This window comes from Bos indicus x Bos taurus, chromosome 9 (assembly GCF_003369695.1).
Source record: "Bos indicus x Bos taurus breed Angus x Brahman F1 hybrid chromosome 9, Bos_hybrid_MaternalHap_v2.0, whole genome shotgun sequence".
Classification (NCBI taxonomy): domain Eukaryota; kingdom Metazoa; phylum Chordata; class Mammalia; order Artiodactyla; family Bovidae; genus Bos; species Bos indicus x Bos taurus.
Window position 1 is genome coordinate 74,606,004 of NC_040084.1, and position 27,450 is coordinate 74,633,453.

The 27,450-nt window shown below is 41.2% G+C and overlaps 1 protein-coding gene across 1 annotated transcript in view; it reads right to left on the reverse strand.

Moving 5' to 3' along the window:
- Positions 1 to 27,450, reverse strand: part of MAP3K5 (mitogen-activated protein kinase kinase kinase 5) — a 228,988-nt gene that overhangs the window by 25,068 nt on the left and 176,470 nt on the right. The window contains exons 16-24 of the mRNA XM_027551670.1: positions 23,863 to 23,990; positions 22,723 to 22,859; positions 21,684 to 21,789; positions 15,961 to 16,118; positions 13,484 to 13,661; positions 12,738 to 12,758; positions 7,183 to 7,360; positions 6,924 to 7,092; positions 166 to 351 (exon numbers count right to left, since the gene is read on the reverse strand). Of these exons, the coding sequence (XP_027407471.1) occupies positions 166 to 351; positions 6,924 to 7,092; positions 7,183 to 7,360; positions 12,738 to 12,758; positions 13,484 to 13,661; positions 15,961 to 16,118; positions 21,684 to 21,789; positions 22,723 to 22,859; positions 23,863 to 23,990 (1,261 nt within the window). The remainder of the gene's footprint in view (positions 1 to 165; positions 352 to 6,923; positions 7,093 to 7,182; positions 7,361 to 12,737; positions 12,759 to 13,483; positions 13,662 to 15,960; positions 16,119 to 21,683; positions 21,790 to 22,722; positions 22,860 to 23,862; positions 23,991 to 27,450) is intronic.

Here is a 27,450-nt window from a genome sequence, read left to right on the forward strand (position 1 = left end):
CACACAGACAGGCAACCATCTCATACTTACTCATGTTCTAAAGAGAAAAGAATTCATTACAATGATTAAATAAAGAAAAGTCAACAGAGCTTATGTTTTTATCCTATTTTCTGACTAATTTTAGCTGGAGTGTCTGGGAAAACATGGGCGAAATATCATACTTACAGCATCTTGGAAACCAAAGAGCACCACCTGGACCTGACTGATCCCGTGGCTGTCGAAGTCCAGCTCCAGCTTCAGCTTGGACAGGGTGGTGGCTATGATCTTCCGGTCCGTGGACCTCACAAATTCTCTGAGGCTTGCGACCAGAGTTGTGATGTGTTCCCATTTCAGTTTAGGTTCTTCAGCCCCCTGTGAATAGTAACCAACCGTCTCTCAGTCTGTCAGATATTTCTGTACTGGATGTATCAGCCATGGGCCTCTCGCCCTCACAGCCCCTGCTGAGAACTGAACTGTTTTATACACAGTATCAATAGCCCCCTGCTAAGTGGGAACAGCCATATTTGAACTATGGCTTCTCCCCCTGCAAAAAAAAAAAGAAAGGAAAGGGAAAACCTTGGGAAGGAAAGAAACCCACTGCATATACTGTCCAACAGCTGTGATGTAGTCTGATGGACAAACAGGGACAGGCAGAGGCTGTGAGATTCTACTTTCAGAAACTTTAATTGGGAGCTAAAGAGAGATTCAGGCAAAGAGCCATAGGATTTCAGGCTCAAAGTCTGCCCAGAGACAGAAGTCATAAAACAGGGTGAGAGTACATTGAGTTATAAGGAAGTACAAGGAATAGAGTCGAGAATGACGATTGGTAGAGAGAAAAGTAGATGGAAATGGGTGCCAACAGCAACCAAGCCAGAGAAGCACAGGCTGCGGGACTTGAAGGCCTTGGAATTACACTCCAGTTTCTATCTCTGTGAGGCTCTGAGAGATGCTATGGTTGAACTTACCCTGAGAATCCATGTGTCTGCCTACATGTTCCTAGTCCTTCAAGTGCCATTGAAGACACATCAATTCTTTGTAACCAAAAGCAGCTAGCATAAGTTGTCTATTTTACACATAGTATCAATAGTGTATATGTATCAGTCCCAATCTCCCAATTCATACCACCCTGCCTACCCCCTCAGTATCCAGACATTTGTTCTCTAATTCTTTGTCTCTATTTCTGCTTTGCAAATAAGGCCATCTATATCATTTTCTAGATATATTCATTAATATATGATGCTAGTGTTTCTTTTTCTGACCTACTGCACTCACGGTATCCTAAATGGGAGGGAAATTCAAAACGAAGGGGATATATGTATACGTGGGCTCCCCAGGTGGCACAGTAGTAAAGAGTCCACCTGCCTATGCAGGAGGTGCAAGAGACTTGGGTTTGATCCCTGGGTTGGGAAGATCCCCTCGAGCAGGAAATGACAACCCACCCCAGTATTCTTGCCTGGAGAATCCCATAGACAGAGGAGCCTGGTGGGCTATAGTCCATGGGGTCACAAAGAATCAGACACAACTGAGCATGCACATGTATGTATATGTGCAGCCGATTAATTCCGCTGTGCAGTGGAAGCTAAAGTAATATTGCAAAGCAACTATGTTCCAATAAAAATTAATTAACAATAAAAACATATCAAACATTTTGCTATTAACAGAGCTTGCTTCAAACTTTATCCTGGAAACCATTCCTTACACACCAATAAGGCAATCAGTAATAAGAATGGACCAAATGGATGACTCCACATATTAAAAACTAAATATTTAAACAAATTCCCTTCCTCAAGTTGAACTTCTACTTTGAGCAAGAAACGTTATTACTTAAAGGAAACAGTAGAATGCTATTGATCCTCATTTAAGAAAGAAAGATCCTCATTTAAGAAAGAAATATCCTCATTTCTATCTCGTATTGTGTATTTTGTTACTGCATCATTAAAATTAAATCCTCAACTGGGATTTGAAAATGACAATTTCTAGGAGTCTATTAAAATAAAAGAGAAATGCCCCATCAAGTTTGTTCTCCCATTCGATTTTCATTTGGGAGCTCCCTCTCATGTTTATGCTTTGATGAGAAAAGATTATATTGAAAAGCTTGAAAGCTATCATTAAGGGAATATTTGAAAATCAGACAGGGGACAATTATAAACTTTGTTTCTTTTCTTGCCACAAACCAAATTACCCTCAAAGTAAAGATTCACAGGCAATATCATAAAAACATGAAAATATGTTCGAGAAGAAAAATGTGTGCTATTTAGAAACTGGAAGCTTATCTTAGTGAAAAATCAGTTACATGTTTGCCAGCAGTTTAAACAGCAAACATTTTTTTGACATTTGCTTTGTTTTCACAACAGAAAAAACATGCTTCTGCTGGTTTTTTGATGTTACTGTCCCTGTTCTACAAAGGAACACTGTCTACCCTGGGAAATGTTTTTCATCTGGGGGATTTCATCACCTACATAATGGTCATAATAATGGTTGTTTCTGTTCTCAAGCCTGCCTCCCCATATGTACTCATTAACACGCCTTTATGAACAAGCATCTTAGGTTATCAGGTGAGACTGATTCAGTATCAGAAGGCAGCATCTGACAGTGTGTCTTTCCTGAACACTGAAGAGGACCATCCTAGATTCTCTGGCAAAGGGGCTCTGCCTTCTTTGTCCTTAAACTCCTTCAAAGTGATGAGTGGATTTCAGAAGGATGTTACAGATTGAAAGTGCTTTCATGGGCCACTTTGAGAATCCACACTTGAGTCTTGTCATAAAGGGGCAGGCTTAAATGTAAAGATGTATCTAGAAATATTTAATACAATGAAAATACATTTCCATCTAGTCATAGAAAAAAATCAGATACTAGATAACTGCTTGATAATGATATCAACAATAATAGTTAACATTTATGGAATATTCTCTATTATTGTCTCAATGATTCATGATCTTAGTTACTCCCCGTAGCAACCCTTTGCTACGGTGACTAATCCCATTGTTTCCTCAAATTTATGGATTAGGAAATTCAGCCTCAGAGAGGTTAACTAACTTGCTCAAATCACATAGCCTTTAAGTGGTAGAATCAGGCCTCAGAGTCAAGTTGAGGCTGAACCCAAGCTCCTAATCATTACCTTCTACTGCCTCAATTAGCTGTCTGAACCAGCAGTAAACCTGGGTGGGGACCTGCTCTATTGCAAGATCACCACGGGATGCCTCAGGAAAGGATTCACAGCCTCTGCAGCAGTCACCATCAGAAGGACCCTATCTCTCACTTGACAATTCTGGATTTACTAAGCAACTGTGACCAGCAGTTTCTGGTCAGAATCATACTGGTCACTTCATACTGGTGCACTGAGGCAAGCCCTCTGACAGTCGCTTTTAAGCTTTTCTTTCCTTTCCCCTTTTTTAGAGAACATTCAAGCATTCTTAAAACACTAGGAAGTCACAAACACTTGAATAGGATTGAAGTGAAGTGAAGTCGCTCAGTCGTGTCCGACTCTTTGCAACCCCATGGACTGTAGCCTGCCAGGCTCCTCCCATGGGATTTTCCAAGCAAGAGTACGGGAGTGGGTTGCCATTCCTTCTCCAGAGGATTTTCCCCACCCAGGGATCGAACCTCAGTCTCCCACATTGTAGGCAGACGCTCTACTGTCTGAGCCACCAGGGAAGCCTTGAATAGGATTAGCCAACTCCAAAATTTAGGAATTTCAGCACAGTCATGAAAGCACAGTCTCTTGCTAGGCTCTCTGCTGAGGGCTGAGACCATGACACGAATCAAGGCAGACAAAGAAAACCCCCAAACAAGCAGACACTTTTCTGTATTAGGAAAGCACACCCACAGGGGATGATTACGAGACCTAAGCAATCACTGAGTTCTGTGTACTGACCTAAATCAAAAGCCTTCATGCCACAGCGGCTACTGGTGATTCCTTCTCCCAAACCCAAACCCCGTCCCCTCCCCTGCTGCCTATTTCTCCCAGGACTTGTCACCCTCTGGCATAGCGGGAGGGAGAGCGGTGTAGCAGGAGGGAGAGCAGAGCACGGACCCTGGAGCAAGACTGCCTGCGTACAAATCCCAACTCCATCGCTCAGCGCTGTGTGGCTTCTGTGAATTACTCAGCGCCTCTGTGCCTCCTCTGTGCAAAATAAGGAGACTAACAGAACTACTGCTGCAGGACTGTGGTCACAGGAACTGAGTGAGCAGAGACCCAGGAACTACTAAGAACAATGTCTGGCCCATAGAAAGTATTTGCTATTATTACTATATATTTGCGTTTCCCTGGTGTCTTGATGGTAAAGAATCCACCAGCAACGTGGGAGACCTTGGTTTGATCCCTGGGCTGGGAAGTTTCCCTGGAGGAGGGCATGGCAACCCACTCCAGTATTCTTGCCTGGAGAATCCCCATGGACAGAGGAGCCTGGCAGGCTACAGTCCATGGGGTTGCAAAGAGTCGGACATGACTGAGTGACTAAGCACGCACACACACACACACACACACACATATTATATATTTAACATACAGAGTAACATATATGTAACATACATAGTATATAATAACATTTAACTATATATTTAAGTACTATATATTCAACTATGTGCTTACTACATTTTTATTGCTTTTCTTGCTCCACAAGAATGTCAGCTTCAATGGGATGCATCTATTTTCCCCCATTTTGTTCACTCTAGTGTCCTAGCATACCCAGCACATAGATGGGGGAATGCCTGGCATCTAGTAGATGCCCAGTAAATATTTGTTGAATGAATGGCCTCCAATTACTGCACATTTGCTCCTTTTATCTAAACTTGGTTCTGCTTCTTTATCTTACACCATCTGATTCTCAGTCCTTGAATGACCACAGTGAGCAGATGGAAAGGCACAAGTGACAGCTATGGGTTCCAAACTACTTCCATCTCAGCCATATCTCCAGATTCCTCTGTGGTATTCTCAGCACTCATTCCACTTGCAATTCAGAACTTGGCCATCCCTCACCCAGGGCGCCTCCTTTCAGGGCCTCAGAGTCCTTGCCTTAGGACTCAAGTCAGAAGTTTTCCTAGAACACATAGATGTCAGTTCTCCGTGTACCCAGAGACCCTGATGACGCACACTTGGTGTTTCAGCTCCTCCTATGGAATCTAAAGACGTGAATATTAGAGAATTCCTAAGGTGATGGAACCAGCAGAGAAACTTCGAGGGCTTCTCAAGATAAAGACAAGCAGGGACTATATAGCAAGAGCCAAGAAAGAGACAATCTGGCTTCATTTACATTCCAATAAAAGCTGAGACCAGGTAAAGTACTGGACTGAGATGGAAACTTGATCCGATCCCTCCAGCTTCACCCGTTTTGTAGCTATTCTCCTAGGACAGAAGGGAGGAGAGAAATTACATGTCATCATGGTAATCATGGAAGACAGGTGGTTGCCACAGGTGCTGAAGTCGGTTCACAAGTCCCTGACACCCATAGAACTAAAAGAGGATGCAAGTGTCATGTCTGGGCCAAGTATGTCTGGGGAGTTTTATACTCAAGAGGAGGCCTGAGCCTCTGCTCCAGGCAAGCAGGCATCACCTGCAGTGTAGAGGTGGTGGAAACCCTGTTTCTACTGGGACAGAGCTGGGAGCGGATTCATCCTCATTTCTATAAGTAGAATCCCAGGGAATACATGTTTCCAGGTATTAGGGATGAAACTGTGTCATTTCTCCCATCCCCCAATTCACGTGTTGAAGTCTTAACCCCTCAAGGTGACTATTTGGAGACAGGGTATTTAGGAGATAACTAAGGTTGAGATCATAAGGGTGGGGCTCTAATCCAACAGGATTAGTGCTCTTGTAAAACAAAGACGAGACACTAGAGGCACACAGAGAAAAAAGGGCAGGTGAGGACACAGAAAGAACGTGGCCACCTGAAAGCCTAGAAGAGAGGCCTCAGGAGAAACCGAAGCTGCCAGCACCTCAGTTTTAGACTTTCAGCTTCCAGAACCCTGAGAGAGAAAAATTTCCTGTTGTTCAAGCTACTGAGTCTAAGTTATTTTGTTATGGCAGCTCAGCAAACAAATACACCAGGGAACAGAGTTTGCCCAACTTTGTTTTTTTTTTGTAGCATGTTTGGCCTCTTACCACCCTAGATAATTTACTTATTATTGCCTATCTCCCTATACTTGACTGGAGCCCTCCAATGACTGGAGCCCTCCAAGCACAGCAGTCTCTGTTGAGTAAGTGAGGTTTCCCAAATGCTCAGAGGAGCCAATGGCAGGTGGCCTCATGCTAATGGCAGGTAGCAATTCACATGTCTCAGAGGATGTTTACTGTCTAAATGAAAGAACGGTGAAAAGATTTGCAGGGGCCCATCAGAACCTCACCAACATTTTGCTTCTGCCTTAAAAATAAGTGAAAAGTGAAAGCGTCAGTCACTCAATTGTGTCTGACTCTTTGTGATTCCATGGCCTGGAGCCCACCAGGCTCCTCTGTCCAAGTAATTCTCCAGGCAAGAATACTGGAGTGGGTACCATTCCCCTCTCCCGGGGACTGTCCCAATCCAGGGACTGAACCAGGTCTCCAACATTGCAGGTGGATTCTTTACCATCTGAGCCACCAGGGAAGCCTGACGTAAAAACAGCTTATGTTCTAAAACACAGTTTCTGTGTTAGGGATTCTGCCTACCCCCCATGGTAGGTTTGTTTTATCATCAGGAGGTGGAAACTTCTTCATGTCTTCATATCATCTGAGACAGTTCCAAGTGGACTTCTCTGGTGGTCCAGTGGCTAGGACACCATCTTCCAGTGCACGGGACGTGGGTTCAATCCCTGGTTGGGTGACTAAAATTTCACATGCTGAGGGGCAACGAAGCCCATGTGCCACAACTAGAGAAAAAAGCCCCAGCGCCACAACAAAGAGTCAGCACAGTCCAAAAAAAAAAAAAAAAGTAAACTCTGGGGAAATGAAGTCTCCGAAGGGCTATTACCTGAGCCAAGGATTCCATTAAGTTTCTCACAACTTTGTCTTGGTCTTCCGTCAGAATCCTGTGAAGCGTGGCCCGTCTCTCACTGTCCTTCCTCAGCATAAAGAATCCGGAATCTTTTTCTTCTGGAGAAGGTGGAGCACTGTGGTCTTCAAAATTTTCATCAGGGATGCTGCAATAATTTAGGCAGCACGTATTACCATCTCCATTATCAAATGACACCCCACATTCGTCCCTCACCCCAACTAAGTCAGGTCTTTACCCCAGAAACAGCGTCCGGATGCCTTTGACATCCTTTTCTCCACAGGACTTGGCTCTTGTTTTGAAAGAGAAGGGGTCCACCTTCAACTCTGTGTCAGGGGAAACTGAGCCGTACTCACTGCTGCTGCTTGTGTCCTCCACCAGGACTGGCACTGGCAAGGAGATACTCCTGAGGTACTCTGCGTGTCACAAGAGGGGGAACGAGATGAGTAAGGCTTCTAGAAACGTGCACACACCGACATGAGACAGCAAGGTTACTTGTCAAGTGTCTCGTTCCAGTGAGCAGCCAAACTATGCAACACAAGGGGCTGGTCTTGGGACCACGGTTCCTCAGAGTAATCCATGCAGGGGGTCAGCGAGGAAAGGGCCTCCTAGGCCCTGAAAGAACTATCTCAGGGGCATGAAACTGGAGGAAGCACCAGGCCCAGCAGTTCTGGGTTCTCAGCCCTTTGTTTTTATTGTCCACCTATTAGAGTTTAGGAGCTTCCCAGGTGGTACAGTGGTAAATGATCTGCTTGCCAATGCGGGAGACGCAAGAGATGCAGGTTCGATCCCTGGGGAAGGGCATGCCAACCCACCCCAGTATTCTTGCCTGGAGAATCCCATGGACAGAGGAGCCTGGCGGGCTACAGTCCAAAGAGTTGGACACGACTGAGCACACACATACCCACTAGAATTTATGAAGGTCATTTGTGAGGCTTAGTTTTTCACATGTATAAAATAAAGGACCAGATTCATAACTGATAAACTGTGCTCCTTAGAAGTTTAAGGTCCACCTAGTTCTCAGGGCTGCCTTGGTGGGGTGAGTGGGTGGATTTCTGTGATCCTAGAACATAGATTCCAACCCTGTTTTACCTAAAACAAATATGCTCCTTCAGTCATGTATCAGAGCTCTGCTTCAGTTCAGTTCAGTCACTCAGTCGTGTCCGACTGAGTCAGACCACATGGACTGTAGCACACCAGGCCTCCCTGTCCATCACCAACTTCCGGAGCTTGCTCAAACTCATGTCCGGTGAGTCAGTGATGCCATCCAACCATCTTATCCTCTGTTGTCCCCTTCTCCCCCTGCCTTCAATCTTCCCATTAGGGTCTTTTCCAATGAGTCACTTCTTCACATCAGGTGGCCAAAGTATTGGAGCTTCAGCTTCAGCATCAGTCCTTCCAATGAATATTCAGGACTGATTTCTTTTAGGATTGACTGGTTTGATTTCCTTGCAGTCCAATTTGCTAACATTAGGAATTCAGTTCAGTTCAGTTGCTCAGTTGTGTCTGGCTCCTTGCGACCCCATGGACTGCAGCACACCAGGCTTCCCTGTCCATCACCAACTCCCAGGGATTACTCAAACTCAAGTCCATCGAGTTGGTGATGGCATCCAACCATCTCATCCTCAGTTGTCCCCTTCTCCTCCCATCTTCAATCTTTCCCAGCATCAGGATATTTTCCAGTGAGTTAGTTCTTTGAGACAGGTGGCCGAAGTACTGGAGTTTCAGCTTCAGCATTAGTCCTTCCAATGAATATTCAGGACTGATTTCTTTAAGGGTTGATTGGTTGGATCTCCTTGCAGTTCAAGGGACTCTTAAGAGTCTTCTTCAACACCACTGTTAAAAAGCATCAATTCTTCAGCACTCAGGTTTCTTTATAGTCCAATTCTCATATCCATACATGACTATTGGAAAAACCATAGCTTTGACTAGACGGACATTTGTCGGCAAAGTAATGCCTCTGCTTTTTATAAGCTGTCTAGGTTGGTCATAGCTTTTCTCCCAAGGAGCAAGCATCTTTTAATTTCATGGCTGCAGTCACCATCTGAAGTGATTTTGGAGCCCCCAAAAAAAGTCACTCACTGTTCCCATTGTTTCCCCATCTACTTGCCATGAAGTGATGGGACCAGATGCCATGATCTACGTTTTTGGAATGATGAGCTTTAAGCCAACTTTTTCGCTCTCCTCTTTCATTTTCATCAAGAGGCTCTTTAGTTCTTCTTTGCTTTCTGCCATAAGGGTGGTGTCATCTGCATATCTGAGGTTATTGATATTTCTTCTGGCAATCTTGATTCCAACTTGGGCTTCATCCGGCCTGGCATTACGCATGATGTACTCTGCATATAAGTTAAATTAGCAGGGTGACAATATACAGCCTTGACGTACTGCTTTCCTGGTCTGGAACCAGTCTGTTGTTCCATGTCTGATTCTAACTGTTGTTTCCTGACCTGCATACAGGTTTTTTAGGAAGCAGATCAGGTTATCTGGTATTCCCATCTCTTTCAGAATTTTCCACAGTTTGTTGTGATCCACGCAGTCAAAGGCTTTGGCGTAGTCAATAAAGCAGAAGTAGATGTTTTTCTGGAACTCTCTTCCTTTTTTGATGATCCAGTGGATGTTGGCAAATTGATCTCTGGTTCCTCTGCCTTTTCTAAATCCATCTTGAACATCTGAAAGTTCACAGTCCATGTACTGTTGAAGCCTGGCTTGGAGAATTTTGAGCATTACTTTGCTAGCATGTGAGATGAGTGCAATTGTGCAGTAGTTTGAGCATTCTTTGGCATTGCCTTTCTTTGGGATTGGAATGAAAACTGACCTTTTCCAGTTCTTTTCCAGTGGCCACTGCTGAGTTTTCCAGATTTGCTGGCATATTGAGTGCAGCACTTTCACAGCATCATCTTTCAGGATTTGGAATAGCTCAACTGGAATTCCATCACCTCCACTAGCTTTGTTCGTAGTGCTGCTTCCTAAGGCCCACTTGACTTCACATTCCAGGATGTGTGGCTCTAGGTGAGTGATCAAACCATCATGGTTATCTGGGTCATGAAGATCTTTTTTTTACAGTTCTTCTGTATATTCTTGCCAACTCTTCTTAATATCTTTTGCTTCTGTTAGGTCATATCATTTCTGTCCTTTATTGTATCCATCTTTGCATGAAATGTTCCCTTGGTATCTCTAATTTTCTTGAAGAGATCTCTAGTCTTTCCCATTCTATTGTTTTCCTCTATTTCTTTGCAGTAATCACTGAGGAAGGCTTTCTTATCTCTCCTTGCTATTCTTTGAAACTCTTCATTCAAATGGGTATATGTTTCCTTTTCTACTTTGCCTTTAGCGTCTCTTCTTTTCTCAGATATTTGTAAGGCCTCCTCAGACAACCATTCACCCTTTTTGCATTTCTTTTTCTTGGGGATGGTCTTGATCACTGTCTCCTATACAATGTCATGAACCTCCATCCATAGTTCTTCAGGCACTCTATCAGATCTAATCCCTTGAATCTATTTGTCACTTTAAGCTCTGCTTAAGGATTCATAATTTTTTAAAAAGCAGTTCTTTGCTAAACACATATTTTGGAAACCAATAGAGGAGATGACGATGTTATAATTCTAAAACAAACATAAGCTTTTATTTTATTTTGATGGAGTCTGAACTGACACAATAGGAGGTACCTAGTTTTCATCAAATACTGGTTTGAAAATAAGTAATTTTTGTCAGAAACATCTCTATCAAGCAGATCAATGTCTCAGGCCAAGGAGGCAGAACAGAAAGGGATGAGTCACTGCAAATAAAAAAATAAAAATCCAGAGAGCTGAGGAGGCCTGGGAGATGTTCTGAGGGAGGAAGATAGGGAGTTTTTAGGGAAAGAATAGGAGACTTCTGGACTGTGGTCTACAATACTAAACAAGCCACTGGGCATGGGCAGGCCAGAGCAAGAACAGCCCCGCAGTAATAGTCATAATAACCACCTTAAGGCAGTTGCTAAGCATCTCACATGTGTGACTGTATTTTAATTGTCACAAAGCGCCATAGGCAGTTTGTCTAACTGAACTCACTGGACAGATGAGGTGACTAAGGTTAAGTCATTTCCAGGGTCACCCAGTTAAGGCATGAACCCAGCTCTGACTCCAATGCCCATTCTCTTTTTGCTGACTCTATAAAATCTTAAGATTCTAAAATACCTTAAGTAAAAGACTCTAAAGCCAGAGCTGAGTCCCAAATGCTCTTGAGCCACCCTGAGTGCAGAGTGGGAGGGTGTGTGGGAAAGGTGACCAAGCGGTCAGCAGATGGACACCTTCCGTCTCAGGCTCGCTCTAAGGCACATGCTCACCGAGAGGGCTTGTGGGCAGACCTGTCAGCTTAAATTCCCTCTCGCTACTTGTCTCTTGCCAAGTGTGTATGGTTGAGTTCACATAATTTAAATGTGCGCGTGATGAGACTCTGCTTCCTGCAACAAAAACCTTCCCATGTGGAAGGGATGAAACAATCATGGATTGAGCTTCTGGGCATGGCTCCAGCTTCTTTTGGTATTTATTTTTTATTTTGTTCTCAGAAGCAAATCTGTGCAGTAGGTATTGTTCCCAGCACAGAATGCCTGATGAAACAAGCAAATTGCTGCATTGTCATGTTTTTATAAAGTGGCTTAGTTGGAATCAGAATTGGCTTCCGCCTAAGTGCAAAGTGAATCGACTTCTGCTGGAGTCCAAAGTCAGGGCCCATTTTATGACATCAAAACCCAGCTGGTGGGGAGGCTGCTGAGTGCCCCGGGGTCCTCCTTGTGAAATTCAGTGACTGTGGAGAAGGGAGGAAAAGAGGGGCTTTTCTTCACAGAGTTCTTCTTGACTCTAAGAATTGAGGGGGGAAAACTGGAGAGGCTGTGGCCAAGAAACCCCAATTACTGGGCTTCTTCTCTGGGCTGACTGGCTTTGAGGCACCTAAGGAACCTGCAAAAATCTACCCCCAGCCAGTGGAAGAACGCACAGGACACTCACAATGAACACCGAGCCCCAAGTCTATTTGATCAACAACTCATCCAACTTAGGAAAATCCCAAGTCACGGTCATTTCTTTCCTGTGCCTTAAAATGCATCACTTGATCTTCCTAGAGCAGATTAACCTTCCTAGTTATGATCTGCAAAGCCTAATACTGAAAATAAAAAACACATCTAGTCCTGACCAGCTAAAATTAGAGGAAAATCGGACACCAAAGATGACAGGGAAAGCTGTCTGGCATTGACATTTTCCACAAGAAATGAGTTAGGTGGCCAGCTAGCTCTCAGATAAGAAAGCATGTGTGCATGCTAAGTCACTTCAGTCATGTCCAACTCTTTGCAACCTTATGGACTATAGCCCTCAGGCTCCTCTGTCTATGGGATTCTCCAGGCAAGAATACTGGAGTGGGTTGCCATGCCCTCCTCCAGGGGATCTTCCTGACCCAGGGATGGAACCCACGTCTCTTTCGTCTCTTGCATTGGCAGGGGGTTCTTTACTGCTAGCACCTCCTGGGAAGCCCCTAAGAAAGCATGGACTCCTCTCAAATTGAAGATTTCAAAATCAGAGTCACTATCCTGCATTCAGGAAGGAACGAAAGAAGCCTGTCTTATGAGGGAGAAAGTTGAGGGGTTTCTGAAAGAATGAACCCAGCCTGACTTACAACCATACATACTTTGTACCCAGGAGCCCCCTACCCTTACCCCATGTAAGCAAAGAGCAGAGGATGAGGCTCTCCAATAGGAAATCTAGAGCTTATTTCATGATGTACCAAGCTTCAGCCCAAAGGACAACATAAAAATAAACTCACCATTCGATCCAGCTGAAAGAGCTGTGGGAAGAAAAGTAAACACAGCAAAATAAGCATACATTTGGTTTGTTATTAAACTCAGAAATCAACAAAAAGTGAAGTGAATGCTGGAAATGGGATTGATGTCCTTTCCAAACATTCATTCTGTCCATCTCATCCCACATAGACACCAAAAATGCTAACAACAAGTGAATCACTTACTTTTTTCCTTTCTGAAATGAGTTATGGAAATTATTGCACAAGCCAATTTATATTTTTACAGTGCTATTTTATTATAATGGGAAATCTTCTCTTTCTTTTCTTTTTTTTTGTGGGGGGGTGGTGGTAATTATTTGGAATGATAGTCTCTAAAAGGCAATTGGTGTTTTGGACAATCTAAAATTAAAAGAACATGTTATCCAGATGGTTTCAAAGTTTAACAGTTCTCTAATAGCCCTGTCGTCAATCAATGGTAATTTGGAGTTTCAGTTTGAAAAAACTACCTTCTACCCCTTCTGTACTTTAATCTTTGTATCAGCAATGCTAATATATAAATGCTGATATACTAATCCCCTACTATCCATGTGATGGAAGATTATTATGTGTGAGGCCCTAATATTTGTGAAATTGATGCTAACATAGCTTCCAGATGCCAGTTTTCAGTGATACCTTTAAACAAATTAGCTCACCTCTGGAAAAATCTTCCATCTTAAAAAGTTTAGTATTTAGAGACTCTGACCTACACCCCCTTTGATGCAACCACATACCTGAAAGCTTAGGTTGTGTCTTTTTCTTTTTGCTTGAAACTTTTAAGAACTCATCCATAAGCAAGTCGTTAGCACAGTCTCTCTTGTCAGGGTCTGGTTCAAAACACTTCAATATGAACGCCTTGGCCTCTGCTGACATGGACTCTGGGATCTCTGGGTGGACTTTAAACATCCCCACCTAAGACACAGCACAACACAGCTTCTGAATAACCATCTCATCCCATCCCATCACTTGGTGACCTAATGAGACAAGCTCCTTTATCAAATACTACAAATGTGTGGCTTTTTTCAAAGTGAGACAGGACCTGTTTTCTGTAGGTTATGGAAAGTTTTCAGTGTTTTTGTAACTTTATCAATGACATAGGCACAGTAATTAGCTTAAGATATTAGACAGAGCTGCTGCTGCTGCTGCTGCTAAGTCGCTTCAGTCGTGTCCGACTCTGTGTGACCCCATAGACAGCAGCCCACCAAGCTCCTCCATCCCTGGAATTCTTCAGGCAAGAACACTGGAGTGGGTTGCCATTTCCTTCTCCAATGCATGAAAGTGAAAAGTGAAAGCGAAGTCGCTCAGTCATGTCCAACTCTTTGCAACCGTGTGGACTGCAGCCTACCAGGCTCCTCAGTCCATGGGACTCTCTAGGCAAGAGTACTGGAGTGGGTTGCCATTGCCTTCTCCAGTAGACAGTGCTATGAAATAATAATTCAGTCCTCAGAACTTCGTGCTTGGTTTTTTTCATTTATGAGATCTCATTGAATCCTCCTAGCAACCCAGTGGATTAAATATGATCCAAGTTACAGCAATGAGAAAAATGAGGCTCACAGGGGTGAGGTTACATGATTATGAAAGGGCAGAGCTGGGAGTGTGAACCTTCATTTGTTTGGCTTAAAGACTGTGTTGTTTCTCCTGTACCATGATTTGTGAATGTTCTTCCCTGTCTCAAATTGCCTACGTTAAAAGAGATATTTTAAAATACTTAAAATTAAACAAACAGTATTTTTATAACAATGAGAATGTTCTTCTCATTGCTGTCATTCTAATTTCTTTCAGCAATGTTTCATGTATTTAGTACAGAGAAAATTTCCTAAGGAAATCTTTTGTTATCAAATAACAAAATATTAATTTATTATATAGATAAGATACATTTGTACTAATTATAAAGCCTTTACTATGTATAAGACATTGTTTTAAGTGCTTTTCACATATTATCTCATCCACTCCTCAAAAACTTTCATTAGATAGGTACTATTTTTATACTCATTTTATAGATGAGGAAACCGATGCACAAGAAGGTTAAACAATTTACTCAAAGCCAGTAAATAGCTTGACTGTGTTGGAGCCTGGATTAAAATGATGCAAATCAGTGCCAGAGCATGCTATTTCCTCTAAAGCATGTTGCTTAATAATCCCTGCACCGATGGGTAACAGAGGAACATTTCAGAGTGAAGTCCCAGAGATTGGTGAGAACTTGACAGACTGGCCAAGAAGAAAAAGACATCCATTCATGCCCAGAAAGGCAGATCTCTGAGCAGCTCATTGTTTTTTTCAGGTGTGGTTATACTACTCATTTCTGTATCAGCAGCAGCCCATCAGCTTGTCTCCAAGCTTCAGGTAAACCAAGTTTGGTACAAACATAGAAGGGACGTGACAAATGGTCCCTCATAAGAGGGGTAATCACAAATGGAGTAAGTGCTAGAAACATGGTCAGTGGCAGGGAAAGGAATAACAAATTATAATCAAAAGTCTGATGCCTCAGAGAATAGCAGAGATGTGAGCTTCACTTCCTGGGAGACAGGGGTTCAGTTTAATATTCCTCTGGCTCAGTGGAGTGGCAGGTGAAGACTGCAGGGATTCAGGGGCAGGTCACTGTCCAGGCCCCGGATGCTGAACCTGTGGCCCCCAGGCTCTCTCTGGTCTATTTCCATTTCACATGCTCCCTATTTTGAGAGCTGGAGCTGCTTCCTTTCCCAGCCCCAGAAGAGTTACTAATGGGCAAAGTAACAGGCTGGAAGAGTAGATAGATGAGAATAAGGTTGATGTACTTAAAACAACTATATCCTTTTATCTACAGAAACTTTAAACTATAATGATAGAGGAGAAAAGCAAAACATGTCTTTAATACCTAAATGGATAAAAAATGTTTTTATATGTCCCTCAGTGGAAGATTTTTCAGACTGTGTTTTCCAAAGGGCTTAAATCATCTTCCGTGGAGTGGCGTGTTAATCATACTGCATCGTGAAAAGGTGGTCAAAGGGCATTACACTGAGTCTCACTTGGTAGCTGAGTGAGAGATGTTGAGAGAGACCCTCCATGTGAAGCTGACCGAGGGGAGTGAAACTTGAACTTTAGATCTTAGATTGTGCTAGCTCAGGCTCCTTTCCTTTTGCTTAAAAAAATATGACATACAGACATGGAACTCCAAGAGCCGTAAAGAGCTTCAACCACTGATTTTTAGGACATTTAAGATATGAAATATGACCTTGAACATAGCTGCTTGTGGTTCCCCCAGTTCATAAAAGGGTGGTTTTCCAGTGGCCATTTCAATGATCGTGCAGCCCAGAGACCAAATGTCTGCTGCCTTTCCATAGCCTCTTGGTCCTTTATCTATTATTTCTGGTGCCATATACTGGAGGGTACCTGGATAGAATTCAAACACAGTTACAGTTTAAAAAGAGAAAACAGAGGCACTAACAACAGTTTCAAGTTATTTACATAAATAAGAACTTAAAAGCATGATTCAGGTCTTAGTATCTCATCTTTTTAAGTTCCAGTTTTCTCTGCTGCTAATAAAAGGGGAAATAGCAGTTTTCATAATGGATTTCACTAGTGATATAAACATATCTTACTAATATTATCTGTTTATGAATAGATACTTCCTCATTTCCTAGACAGTACAGTGTAATTGAGGCATCATTTCATTGGGACCTCTTCGAAACTTCTAATAGTCATTTGAGAATAACAGAAAATACTCAACACACATTTTCTGCAATCAGTTTTTCAAATACACGGAGATTCCCTTTACGTATACTTCCAATCTTTTGCAGGAAAAATCTGGGTCATTCATCCATTTCCTTAGTCTGTTATTTCTCAATTCCCGATTGAATGCTCAGTTCTTCTGTTTTCATACTTAATTCTTAAACATGAAAACATAAAAATTTCTGAAAGCCATTGTTTAAAATAATGTAAATAATTTTGGGTGTACTTTACTCTGTAAATCTATCGTACATGGCTTCTGCTATGAGCCTGTGGTCCAGAGAATAACAGATTTAATGGGTTAAAGTCAGGTCATGAGCCATCAGTATAAACAAATCACTGGAGTGAAGAAGAGTAGAATAAAAAAGAGAGGAAATTTAAAAGGCTTCATGGAATCAAGGAGTCGAAAAGTGTGGTACGATGCAAAGAGCACTACACGGGGGCCAAGAACCCCCGGTTTTAGTTCTGATCTCGTACTTCCCAAGTGGACACGAACTTGCAATTATCTTATCAGTTACAACTAGAGGCCAAATTTATATATCTAGTTTGGAGTGATTTCTCAAAATCCGGCAATTAGTCAGGAGTACAAATAGGAACAGGAAATTGCCATATCCCTAGCTTCTGATATAAATGATGTAATCAGCAAACAGGATCCAAGATGCCATAATAAATTACTTCAAATACTGAAGCATTTGCCAAAAGAGCCACTTGAGCATTTTCTTATTCATAACCAATAAGAGACATTTTGATAAATACAAGGAACACCTTTGAATGCTCTGTGCCTGAAAACTACTGCACAAATTTCCTCTAAACAGTTCCTATAAAACCCATGGTCAAAGGCTAGAAACTGGCTGTAATGTTTTTTTAAAAAGTGAAAGTGTATTATTTTTGTCAAATGTTGTCATCTTGCCAGGTTTATCTTTGAGATCTCATCATTACATGATAGTAGCTCATGCTCACAATCACATACAACTTCACCTGTCTGTCCTCAGCTTACATCAGTCATATTTTTGAAAGAAAGCATTTCACCTGGTGAAGGATAAGGTAACCATGCTCCTCAAATTATTACTCGCAGTACAAAACCGTTACAATTTCTCTTCATTGATAGTTCCCCCTAAAGTGATCATTTTTTACAATGTAAACAAAATTAAGTGATCACTGAGAAAATATGAGCTGAGGCCTACCACTCTTACTATCTGTGGACCTAAAATATATTTAATGGAAGAACTGAAGTTGTACTAATATCTCAGCAGGAATGACAACTGACCAAAAATATAGTGAATTTTAAAAATTGAATAATTCAAGTAATATCTTTGTAAGTAAATTAGTGTTTTGATTCATTAGATAATATTTCAAAGAGTGGTATTTGACGATTGTGTTTAATTATCCCCCATAGATCAGGTACCAAAAAAGCAGGTTTAATCATGTGTTCAAATCTGCTCTATTTACTCCATAAGCACATGATACAGTATTTTATATAAAGAGATTTACAGAGCTGGATAGTGAAGATCAAACCAGTCTGAGCATTAGCCCAAGGAGAACAGTGAGAGTATTAAGTCTAAAACCCAGACCTCAAATATCTTCATTAGAATAAACAAATTACTTTAAAATCAGCTATTTTAGAATATCTTTACCACTACAACCACCTGGGGAGCCACAAGACAGAAGCTAAAAGCTGCACCCCTGATGTCGCCTTCCCTTCCCTCAGGCATTTCGTGGATTAACACTGCCAGAAGGGCTTCCCAGGTGGCTCAGTGGTAGAGAATCCACCTGCCAGTGCAGGAGACGCAGGTTTGACCCCTGGATTGGGAAGAGCCCCTGGAGAAGGAAATGGCAACCCACTCCAGTATTCTTGACTAGAAAATTCCATGGACAGAGGAGCCTAGCAGGCTACAGTCCATGGGGTCCCAAAGAGTTGGAAAAGACTGAGCAACTGAGCACAGCACAGTTCTATGGGCCAGGCACTTAGAATGCAGGAGTGGCCAAGACAGACAGAAATCCCAGGGCTTGTGCAGCTGACATTTTCGCAGTGGAACACAGACAGCAAACTATAGTAACATACAGAAGTAAATTACAGAGTATGTTAGAAAGTGATGTGTTACGATAAAATTAGAAAAAAGCAGGAGAAGGGGATCAGAAGTGTCCGGGGAGGGCTGCCATGTAAATAGGGCAATCACTGGCCTCACTGGCATGATCTGTGAGTTAAGACTTGAAGGACATGAGGAACTTCACTATGCAGACAGCTGGGAGAAGAGTGCCATAAAAGGAAAAGGGTACGCAAATGTCCTGCCGCGGGATCCTGCCCGATGGATCGAAGGAAGTGCAGGAAGGCCTGTGCAAGGTGGGAAGGGTAGGAAGTGGGCCTAAAAGGTAACAGACTCTGAGAAGGTCTGAGCCTTGTGCATCATTGTAAGGACTGTGGTGTTTGTTACTCCAAAAACAGAAAGCCATCGAAGTCTCTGAGTGATAGGGCTCGATTTATGTCTATATGGGATTGCTCCAGCTGTAGAGTTGAGGGGAGACAGTAGTGGAAGCAGGAGAAAAGGCTACTGAGATCATGTGTGTGAGAGGTGAGGGCGGGAGCCAGGGAGGCGCAGAGGAACTGGTCCAGATTTGGACATGTTTTGAAGACAGAGTTGATGGGTTTCCTTGGCTGACTGAGCTGAAGGGTGAGAAAAGAGAGGTGCAGTGGATAACTCTAAGGTTGGAGTGGTCAACCGAGACAGGGAAGACTGTGGGTGGAACAGGTTTGGGGAAAAGATAATTCATTCCATTTGGCGTGTTAAGTCTAGTTGAATTGCAGCTCTTTGACTTACAAGCTTTGTGACCTCAGGCAAACTATTTAACCTCTTTGAACCTTAATTTTCTCACCATAAACTGGGATAATGATACGTAAGGATTAGGCCTGACATACAAATTTCGATGCAATAACATGTAAAGCACTTAACACAGTCTGGATGCAGAAAGTGCTCCATAAAGAATAGTTGTGGCTGCCTTCCTTCTCATCGAATCACGAAGAAGCCACACAGGCCACTGTCTTTTGACTCAGTTCATCAGAGGCTGCCTACACCTGTGACTTCACCAGTGCTGAATTAGCACTGGGAGGCCCGCACACCCCAGGCCCTCGTGATCAGTGCCGGGGACCGATCCACACGTGTGTCACACATGGACACCATATGAGGCCCGTGCAAGAAGTTCAAGCAAAGGGCTCCTGGAGGACCGCTGTACTACAACTTCTCTGGGGATTAAAGAAAATGCTTAAGATAAGCGGCAGATATTAAATTAACGTCTTCCCCAAATCAAATGTCTGAAAGTCAGGATTTTCCTCGCAGAAGTTACTGAGACTTGGCAGTATTTAAAGGGTCTCTTGCCAAATGGAGGGAATATGAGGAAAAGAAATGTAAATATATTTAAAGTTACTAGAAGGCTGGAATTCATTTTCTTTAAAAAATGCATTCTAAATGGGTTTGATTGTGTCCCGAAATACCCACTGCCATGAGAGTAGGAACTGGATCAGAGGCATTGCTGATTGAATGTTCTGAGACTTCAGACTTTCTCTTTCTCTGCCTTTCCCCCTTCCTGGCTTCCACAAGAGACACTTCAGCAAGGTGGAGAGAAAGATGGACTGGAGCAAGAAGCTCAAAGCAAAGTGCAAAGGGTGGATTAAAAATCTGAGTTCTATCACTTATAAACTCTTGTGACTTTCAGCTGTGACATCTCTTCTCTCTCAATTTCTTCATCTGCAAAATGGAAGTACTGCCATCACGTCACAGAATTCAGAAATGAGGGCATTTGGACAATCTGTTTTATATTAGACCAAAGATTATCCATTACAGTATCTTTTTTTTTTTTCTAAATCTCTCTCTCTGATGATAATAAGAATTTAATTTTTACTGTTATTATATTTTGCTGCACTGCAAGACTTGTGGGATTTTAGTTCCCTGACCAGAGACTGAACCCGAGCCCAGGCAGTGAGAGCGCTGAGTCTTAGCTGCTGGACCGCCAAGTCACACATGTGACCACATAGACTGCAACCTGCCAGGCTTCTCTGTCCATATGATTCTCCAGCAAGAATATTGGAGTGGGTGGCCATGTTCTCCTCCAGGGGATCTTCCTGGCCCAGGGTTCAAACCCACGTCTAATGCAGCTCCTGCATTGCAGGTGGATTCTTTACCACCAGGGAAGTCACAATAACAGGAACTTAACACTTCATGAGGAGAAAGCAATGGCACCCCACGCGAGTATTCTTGCCTGGAAATCCCATGGATGGAGGAGCCTGGTAGGCTGTAGTCCATGGGGTCGCTAAGAGTCGGACATGACTGAGTGACTTCACTTTCACTTTTCACTTTCATGCATTGGAGAAGGAAATGGCAACCCACTCCAGTGTTCTTGCCTGGAGAATCCCAGGGACGGGGGAGCCTGGTGGGCTTCTGTCTATGGGGTCACACAGAGTTGGACACAACTGAAGCGACTTAGCAGCAGCAGCAGCAACACTTCATGAGAATCAGCAGAATGGAGTGACGAAAACTTGGAGGGGAAAGCAGGGCTGGACTTCCAGACGTCCTCTCTATAACTGTTGGGCAGTCATTAATCTCTATGAGCCTTGGTTTCCTCTTGGCTACTATTACCTTTTTGGAAGTCACTTTGTCTCCACCCTCTCAGGATTTTCGAACGGAGGGAGCTTAGTAGCTGCATTGCCTAATTTCTCAGCAAAGCTTTCTCTCCACCCTACTTCTGAGTTAGTGAGTCACTTCCTTTTTTTGAATTGAAATCTTAGTTATTTAGGTTGTGAGTAGGGGAATAGACCACAGGCAGTAAACAGATTAGGAAAGAAAGAACTCATAGTCCAAATGGGAAGTGATTAAAGTACGAGTAAGAATCACTGAGAGGCTGGGCTAAAGAAATGTTAAAAAAAGAAATGTTGTCAGGATTATAGTGGTTGTAGACCAACCAGGAGAGAAGGAATGACATGAAAAGAAAAACAAATAACAAATTGAGAGTTAAAAAAATATATATCTTCAGCAGCATTGAGCAGGAAACTGAGTTATATAAATACAAGGTAAGCAATGGTCAGATGAAATTCTGTATAGCATTTTTCAGCGAGCATCAAAAGATACCAACATGAATGTTGGTAAGAACCCAGACTAAATTTATCTCTCACATCATACTCAAACACAGCAATTATTTCTTTAATTACATAAGATCTGTATCATCACTGCGAAAACATACCAGTAAAAGTTTCAGTACATGGATTTATGCCAGCAAGCCTCTTTGATGTTCCGAAATCAGAAATCTTGAGAACACCGCTGTAGGTATTAATCAACACATTGTCACCCTAGAGAAGAAAGAACTTCAATCAGAAATGCTATCTTTCTCCCAATACTGTTTGTTATTGGCTTGAAAGTCGAATAAGAAAAGGTGTCCTTACAGCAAAAAGGATACTATTTCTATATTCTTCCTTAACAGTAACATCAGTAGTGAATTATTGACACCATTTTTGTTTACATGCTATCAGTTCACAATCTGCTACTCGGGTCACAAGGTGAAACGAGGTTTATAGATAGTAGGGGCTATTTGTGTTTGATATGAGTATGATTAGTTAAATTATATTTATACCTTCCTAGTACTTGACTTATTCTATGCTGTTTTACTTCTTTTCCTGGAATATTTAGTGGCAGCACAAATAAATGGACATTCGTGTTAGTTTGAGGATAGTAATATTAACTTACTTTCAATAGTCCAATTTTGTTATAAATTTATTAGTTCTAAATTTTCCCTTTTTAAGGAGAATTTCACAGATTATCTAATTTTAGATCAACCCAGGAGTATATGATATGTGTGAGAAGTAGGGATTTTATTTTTTTCCTTCTAACTATTCATCCATTAATTGAACAAGTATTTATTGAGTAGCTATTATGGGCAAGGATACAAAGATTAACCAGCCTACAAGCCTCTTGGGAGCAGGGACCATATCCTTGTTAACTTTGCTCCGTTTAGCTTCTAGCCTCATGGAGCACCTCAAACAGTGCCAGCCATGAAGTGGAAACTCAATCTTTGTTGGCTGAACATGGTTAAGGAGTTTATTCTTTGGGTAAACGCGGTAAGACATGACTATCAATCAATACCTGACTCAGGGCAGAGTGACGTATATCTGCTGTTTCTAGGACTTATTTATCATTCCAAATTCGTTCTCATAAGAAAACAATTTTTGCAAATAAAACAATTACCCATCAAAGACCTTACAAGAATGAATCCTAGTGCAACCTACCTTTATATCCCGGTGAACTATCTGATTATCATGGAGGTATTTTAATCCTTCCAGTATTTGCTTTGTATAAAAGCCAATTGTTTGCTCATTGTCTTTCAGTGGGCCCCATTTGGAACGAAGGAGAGCAGAAAGACTTCCTGTAAGTAGGGAGAAACAGTGGATAAAATCTTATTTGAATGAATTCTTTAAAGCATGTTAGTATTACAACATTAAGCTAACATTTATTGGTTATTAACAGTGGCCCAGGTATTATACTAGACACAGTACTTGGGTTCAAATATAAATAGGAAAGTTCCTGCTCTGTTGATGGTCTTTATCAAATACAGTTGAAATGGCTACTTGGGGCTTCCCCGGTGGCTCAGTGGGTAAAGAATCTGACTGCAGTGCAGGAGATGCAGGTTTGATCCCTGGGTTGGGAAGATCCCCTGGAGAATGGAATGGCAACTGATGGCAGTATTCTTGCCTAGAGAATCCCATGGACAGAGGAGCCTGGCAGGCTATATAGTCCATAGAGTGGCAGAGTCAGACACGACAGAAGCAACTTGGCACACATACACAAAAGACCACTCAGTTTGCAAACCTTAATCTCCCAATAAACTCTAGGGGCTTCCCTGATAACTCAGTTGGTAAAGAATCCATTTGGGTTTGATCCCTGGGTTGGGATGATCCCCTGGAGAAGGGAAAGGCTACCCATTCCAGTATTCTCTCCTAGAGAATTCCATGGACTCTATAGTCCACGGGATCACAAACAGTCAGACACAACTGAGCAGCTTTCACTTTCAATAAAGTGTAAGGTTTATGTCAAAATTTTATTTACATTTACACAAATTAAGACCTGTAAACTAATAAATTCCATTCAGTTTTACTCTTCAAGACCCTAGAAACATTTTTTAAAAAGTTAGTCTTTTTTTTTTTTTTGAGGTTTTCCTAAACTTTATTATTTTTATTGAGACATAGTTGATGTACAGTATTATATGTTTCAGGTATATAACATCTGAAATTTTTAAAGGTTATTTTCCATTTATAGTTATGATCAAACATTGGCTATAATCCCTGGGTTGTGCAATATATCCTTGTAGCTTATTAATTTTATATATAGTAGAAACCTATATTTTTTAAAGAAAGAAAACCATCTCTTACCTCCTGGGACCTGCTCCATGAAGATTTTAATGAAACCGTTTTCACTGAAAGATCCCAGATACTGGACAATATTTTTGTGCTTCAGATGCTTATGCAAGGCTATTTCTTCATGCAGGGGCTGGGAGTATCTGAAAGACATGCAAATGTCAGTGAGCTAATTATGTCAGACTTTCTTGTATAAATTTAAGCAATACAAATGGGAAATTCCAGCTAAATGAATTCACCCATATATGAAATAAAATATGACCATCTAAGGCCTTTATTTCTCATCACATAAATTCGCATAAAATGTGAAGCTGGAGCCTTGGTAGGGTTTGAGGGGAACTGTGTCAGATACTAGTCTAGGTCTTTGTATGAATTAGCTCATTTCTCACAACAACTCCATGAGAAGGTATTACTAAGATACCCATGTTACAGATAAGGAAATTGATTCACAGAACTAACCTATCCAAGATTTCCAAGCTAGTAAGTAACAGAACTAAGATCTGAACCCAGGAGAACTGAAATCACCCACACAGCTCACTGTCACATTCATATTCCATTCACTTCACAAGTTTATTATTTCAGGAGATTCCTTCCCAGGAAGACAAAATTGCAAATAATTTAAATATTCATTCCAGAACTTCCTGAAAGGTCCAACAACTCTTCAGTAAAAAAATATAAAACCATTTATATGCCAAGTCTCCTTGATTCTATTCTATCTGGTTCTACTGTATCAAATTATTTTTTATTCATTCTTAGCTGAGCCTCCATACTGAAAGACCAGCTTTAGACCAGACTTCAAAATCACGTACTTGGTATATATTGCTTTATTAAATTTTATGATGAAAGAATTTTATATTTCTGGAACAGACAGAACAACATTTTTTTATGATTTTCTGAAGTACTATGAAGTTTGTAGACTTTTAACAATCCTGAGTATTAATATATTATCATATATTATGTTAATATAATTATTGTATAACTTAACTGTGGTAGGGTGCCAGCAATGATGAACAGAGACTCATAGCTATTTCCTAATATTTTTTCTGTTGTATGATGGAAGCTACAGGTGTGAAAAGCACTCACTATAACATAAAATATAAGCCTGATGCCTCATAATTTGCTTCAGTGCTACATGCAAGAAATGCTCAAATTTTACAGAGGCAAATCCATATAAGCAGAATGGATTTCCTGGAATGACCATAACAAATACTGGAATCAGTATTGAATAACATTAGTAGGTTGCAAAAACCCAAATTCATTTAATTATTTTTTAAATATATTTAAAATTTTAATTTATTTAATTGGCTTAGCCACGTAGCTTGCAGGATCTTAGTTCCCTGATTAGAGGCTGAACCCAGGTCCCTGAAATGAAACTGCCAAGTCCTAACCACTGGACCACAAATTGATTTAATTTAAACAAACTTTTATAACCTGTGAAACATTTCTCAGAAACTTGCCAGCAACAACCAAAAATTGACTTGTATATTAGATCTCTTACTCATTTTACTTTTCTTCAGAATTGTTCTAGGAGCTAAAGGCTTGTATTAAACTAAACCCCTTAACAAGATATCAGTTAGGGACAATACCATTTTGACTATTGCTAGAATGAGATAACGCAAGAAATACCAGTATATAATGTTACCAAGGAGATGCTTAGGTAATGACTCTCAACTATGAAGACATTTACAAGTTACTTTTTCTATGAAGTTTAAAATGCTTTATTGATGCTAGTTAATAAGATCGCTCTTGATATGCAGGAGATAAATCAGTGGCAATATTGGGCCAATTCTTCAGATTTGGGAGATCAAGATGACTGCATAATCTGAAGCAAGAGGCTCACTCAGTTGATGACAAATAATTGAAAGGCTCTGACCCCCTGACAGCCTATTAAATATCAATCATAAATGTTTAAATATAAGATCGTGAAGAAATAAATATACAACACACGCTTCTCCTTACGTAACCAAAGGATAGCTCAAAAGTTACAATAATAGAATTCATCCTAGCTGAGAATAAGGACTCTTCTCCAGTGTGGAAACGATTAGTAACATCTAGCAATTCTCACTAAATGTAAGTGAAAGTGTAAGTACCACACACTGAATAAGCATGAAATTATAATTTGTTCAGGTCAATAAGCAACACTTGTCTGTGGGAATTACAAGAAAATCCCATTTCTTCTCAATTACCTATGACAACAGAAAGAAAAATGGTATAGACATTCAAAGATACTTAAATATGCACTTAGCTTTGAAAAATTAATATATCATACATGTCTCCAGAGCACCTCTCCTGAGTCAAATTCCCACTACAACCATTCAAAGCACTGAAGTTCCCAACCTTGGCTGGCTATTTTGCATCTCCTGGAAGGATTTTTTAAAATATCAATGTGTATGACCTACCCTAGAATTTGGGGGGTTATGGCCTGAGCATCAGTATTTTTTAAAAGTTCCCCAGGTTCCTCTAAAACATAGCTGGGTGGAAATACCTGACCTAGGAAAATAGTTGACAAATGTGTAGAATGTTAGCGGAAGCCAACTCAAGATGTACAACTAGATGGGACAAATTATGAGAGTGTCCTTAGAATCCAGCAGCTTGCTCTTATGACTACTCTGATGCTCCAACGAAGTGTTTTTAGAGTGAGGGAACCACAGAAGAAGCTGCTTTTGTTGCTATGACCTTCACTACAGATGGTAGTATTTAGTGTATGCTGGATTATGCATTATTCACACCCATCCTACCATCTTAGCAATTATCCTTTGTAACTGCTACCTTTTTAAAAGCCACCTTGAAACTCTCCAGGTCACAAAGGTAGAAATGCTTTCTGTGTTGTATCTCACAATAACATTATAGACTTCACCTTAATCTTCTCATAGAGGTAACAAAAAGATGCCCCACAGCAGCTATCAAGAGAAGGGCTTGTCATGCAAGTGTTTTCAAACAAACCACATTATGCCAAATGGATCTTCACTGGTGGTGGTGTACTCTGTGTATGCACAGTGGCAGCTGAATAAACTTAAGCTACAAAGACAGTTTTCAAAGTGGTTTTCTTCCAAGTGACTACTTACATTTATCTGGTGGTGGGGAGGAAGGTGATATTGCTAAAGACAATCCTTTTAAATTTTATATCGCTTAAAAATCCACTCTATGTATCAATATATAATACTTAAGAACCTATAGGAATATTTGATGAAAATTTTAATATAACACACACACATACATATATATATTCCCTTGTGTATCTAGTGAATAGTTTCTATCACCATCCCAGAAGAATTCATACTTATGTCTCATGAGTTAACCAAGGAGAAATTGCAAAAATACCATAGAAAACCTAAAACTGAATTTACTGTCTACCTACCTAATATCCATTCCTCCCTTTTTATGTGATTTTGTTTGGAGAAACAACTAGCCAACTTAAAAACTACTGAGTTTCTAACCTCCTTCATAGTCAGGAGTGGTCACTTTTGGCTAATGAAACAAGAGGTGAAAATAGGCTGGACATTTCTGAGAAAGTTCGTTTTCCTTTTCCCTCTTCCTGTCTGGAATGTAGATAAGGCAGAGTGACCACCTGTCAGAAAGTCATGTACCAAGAATGAAGACCAA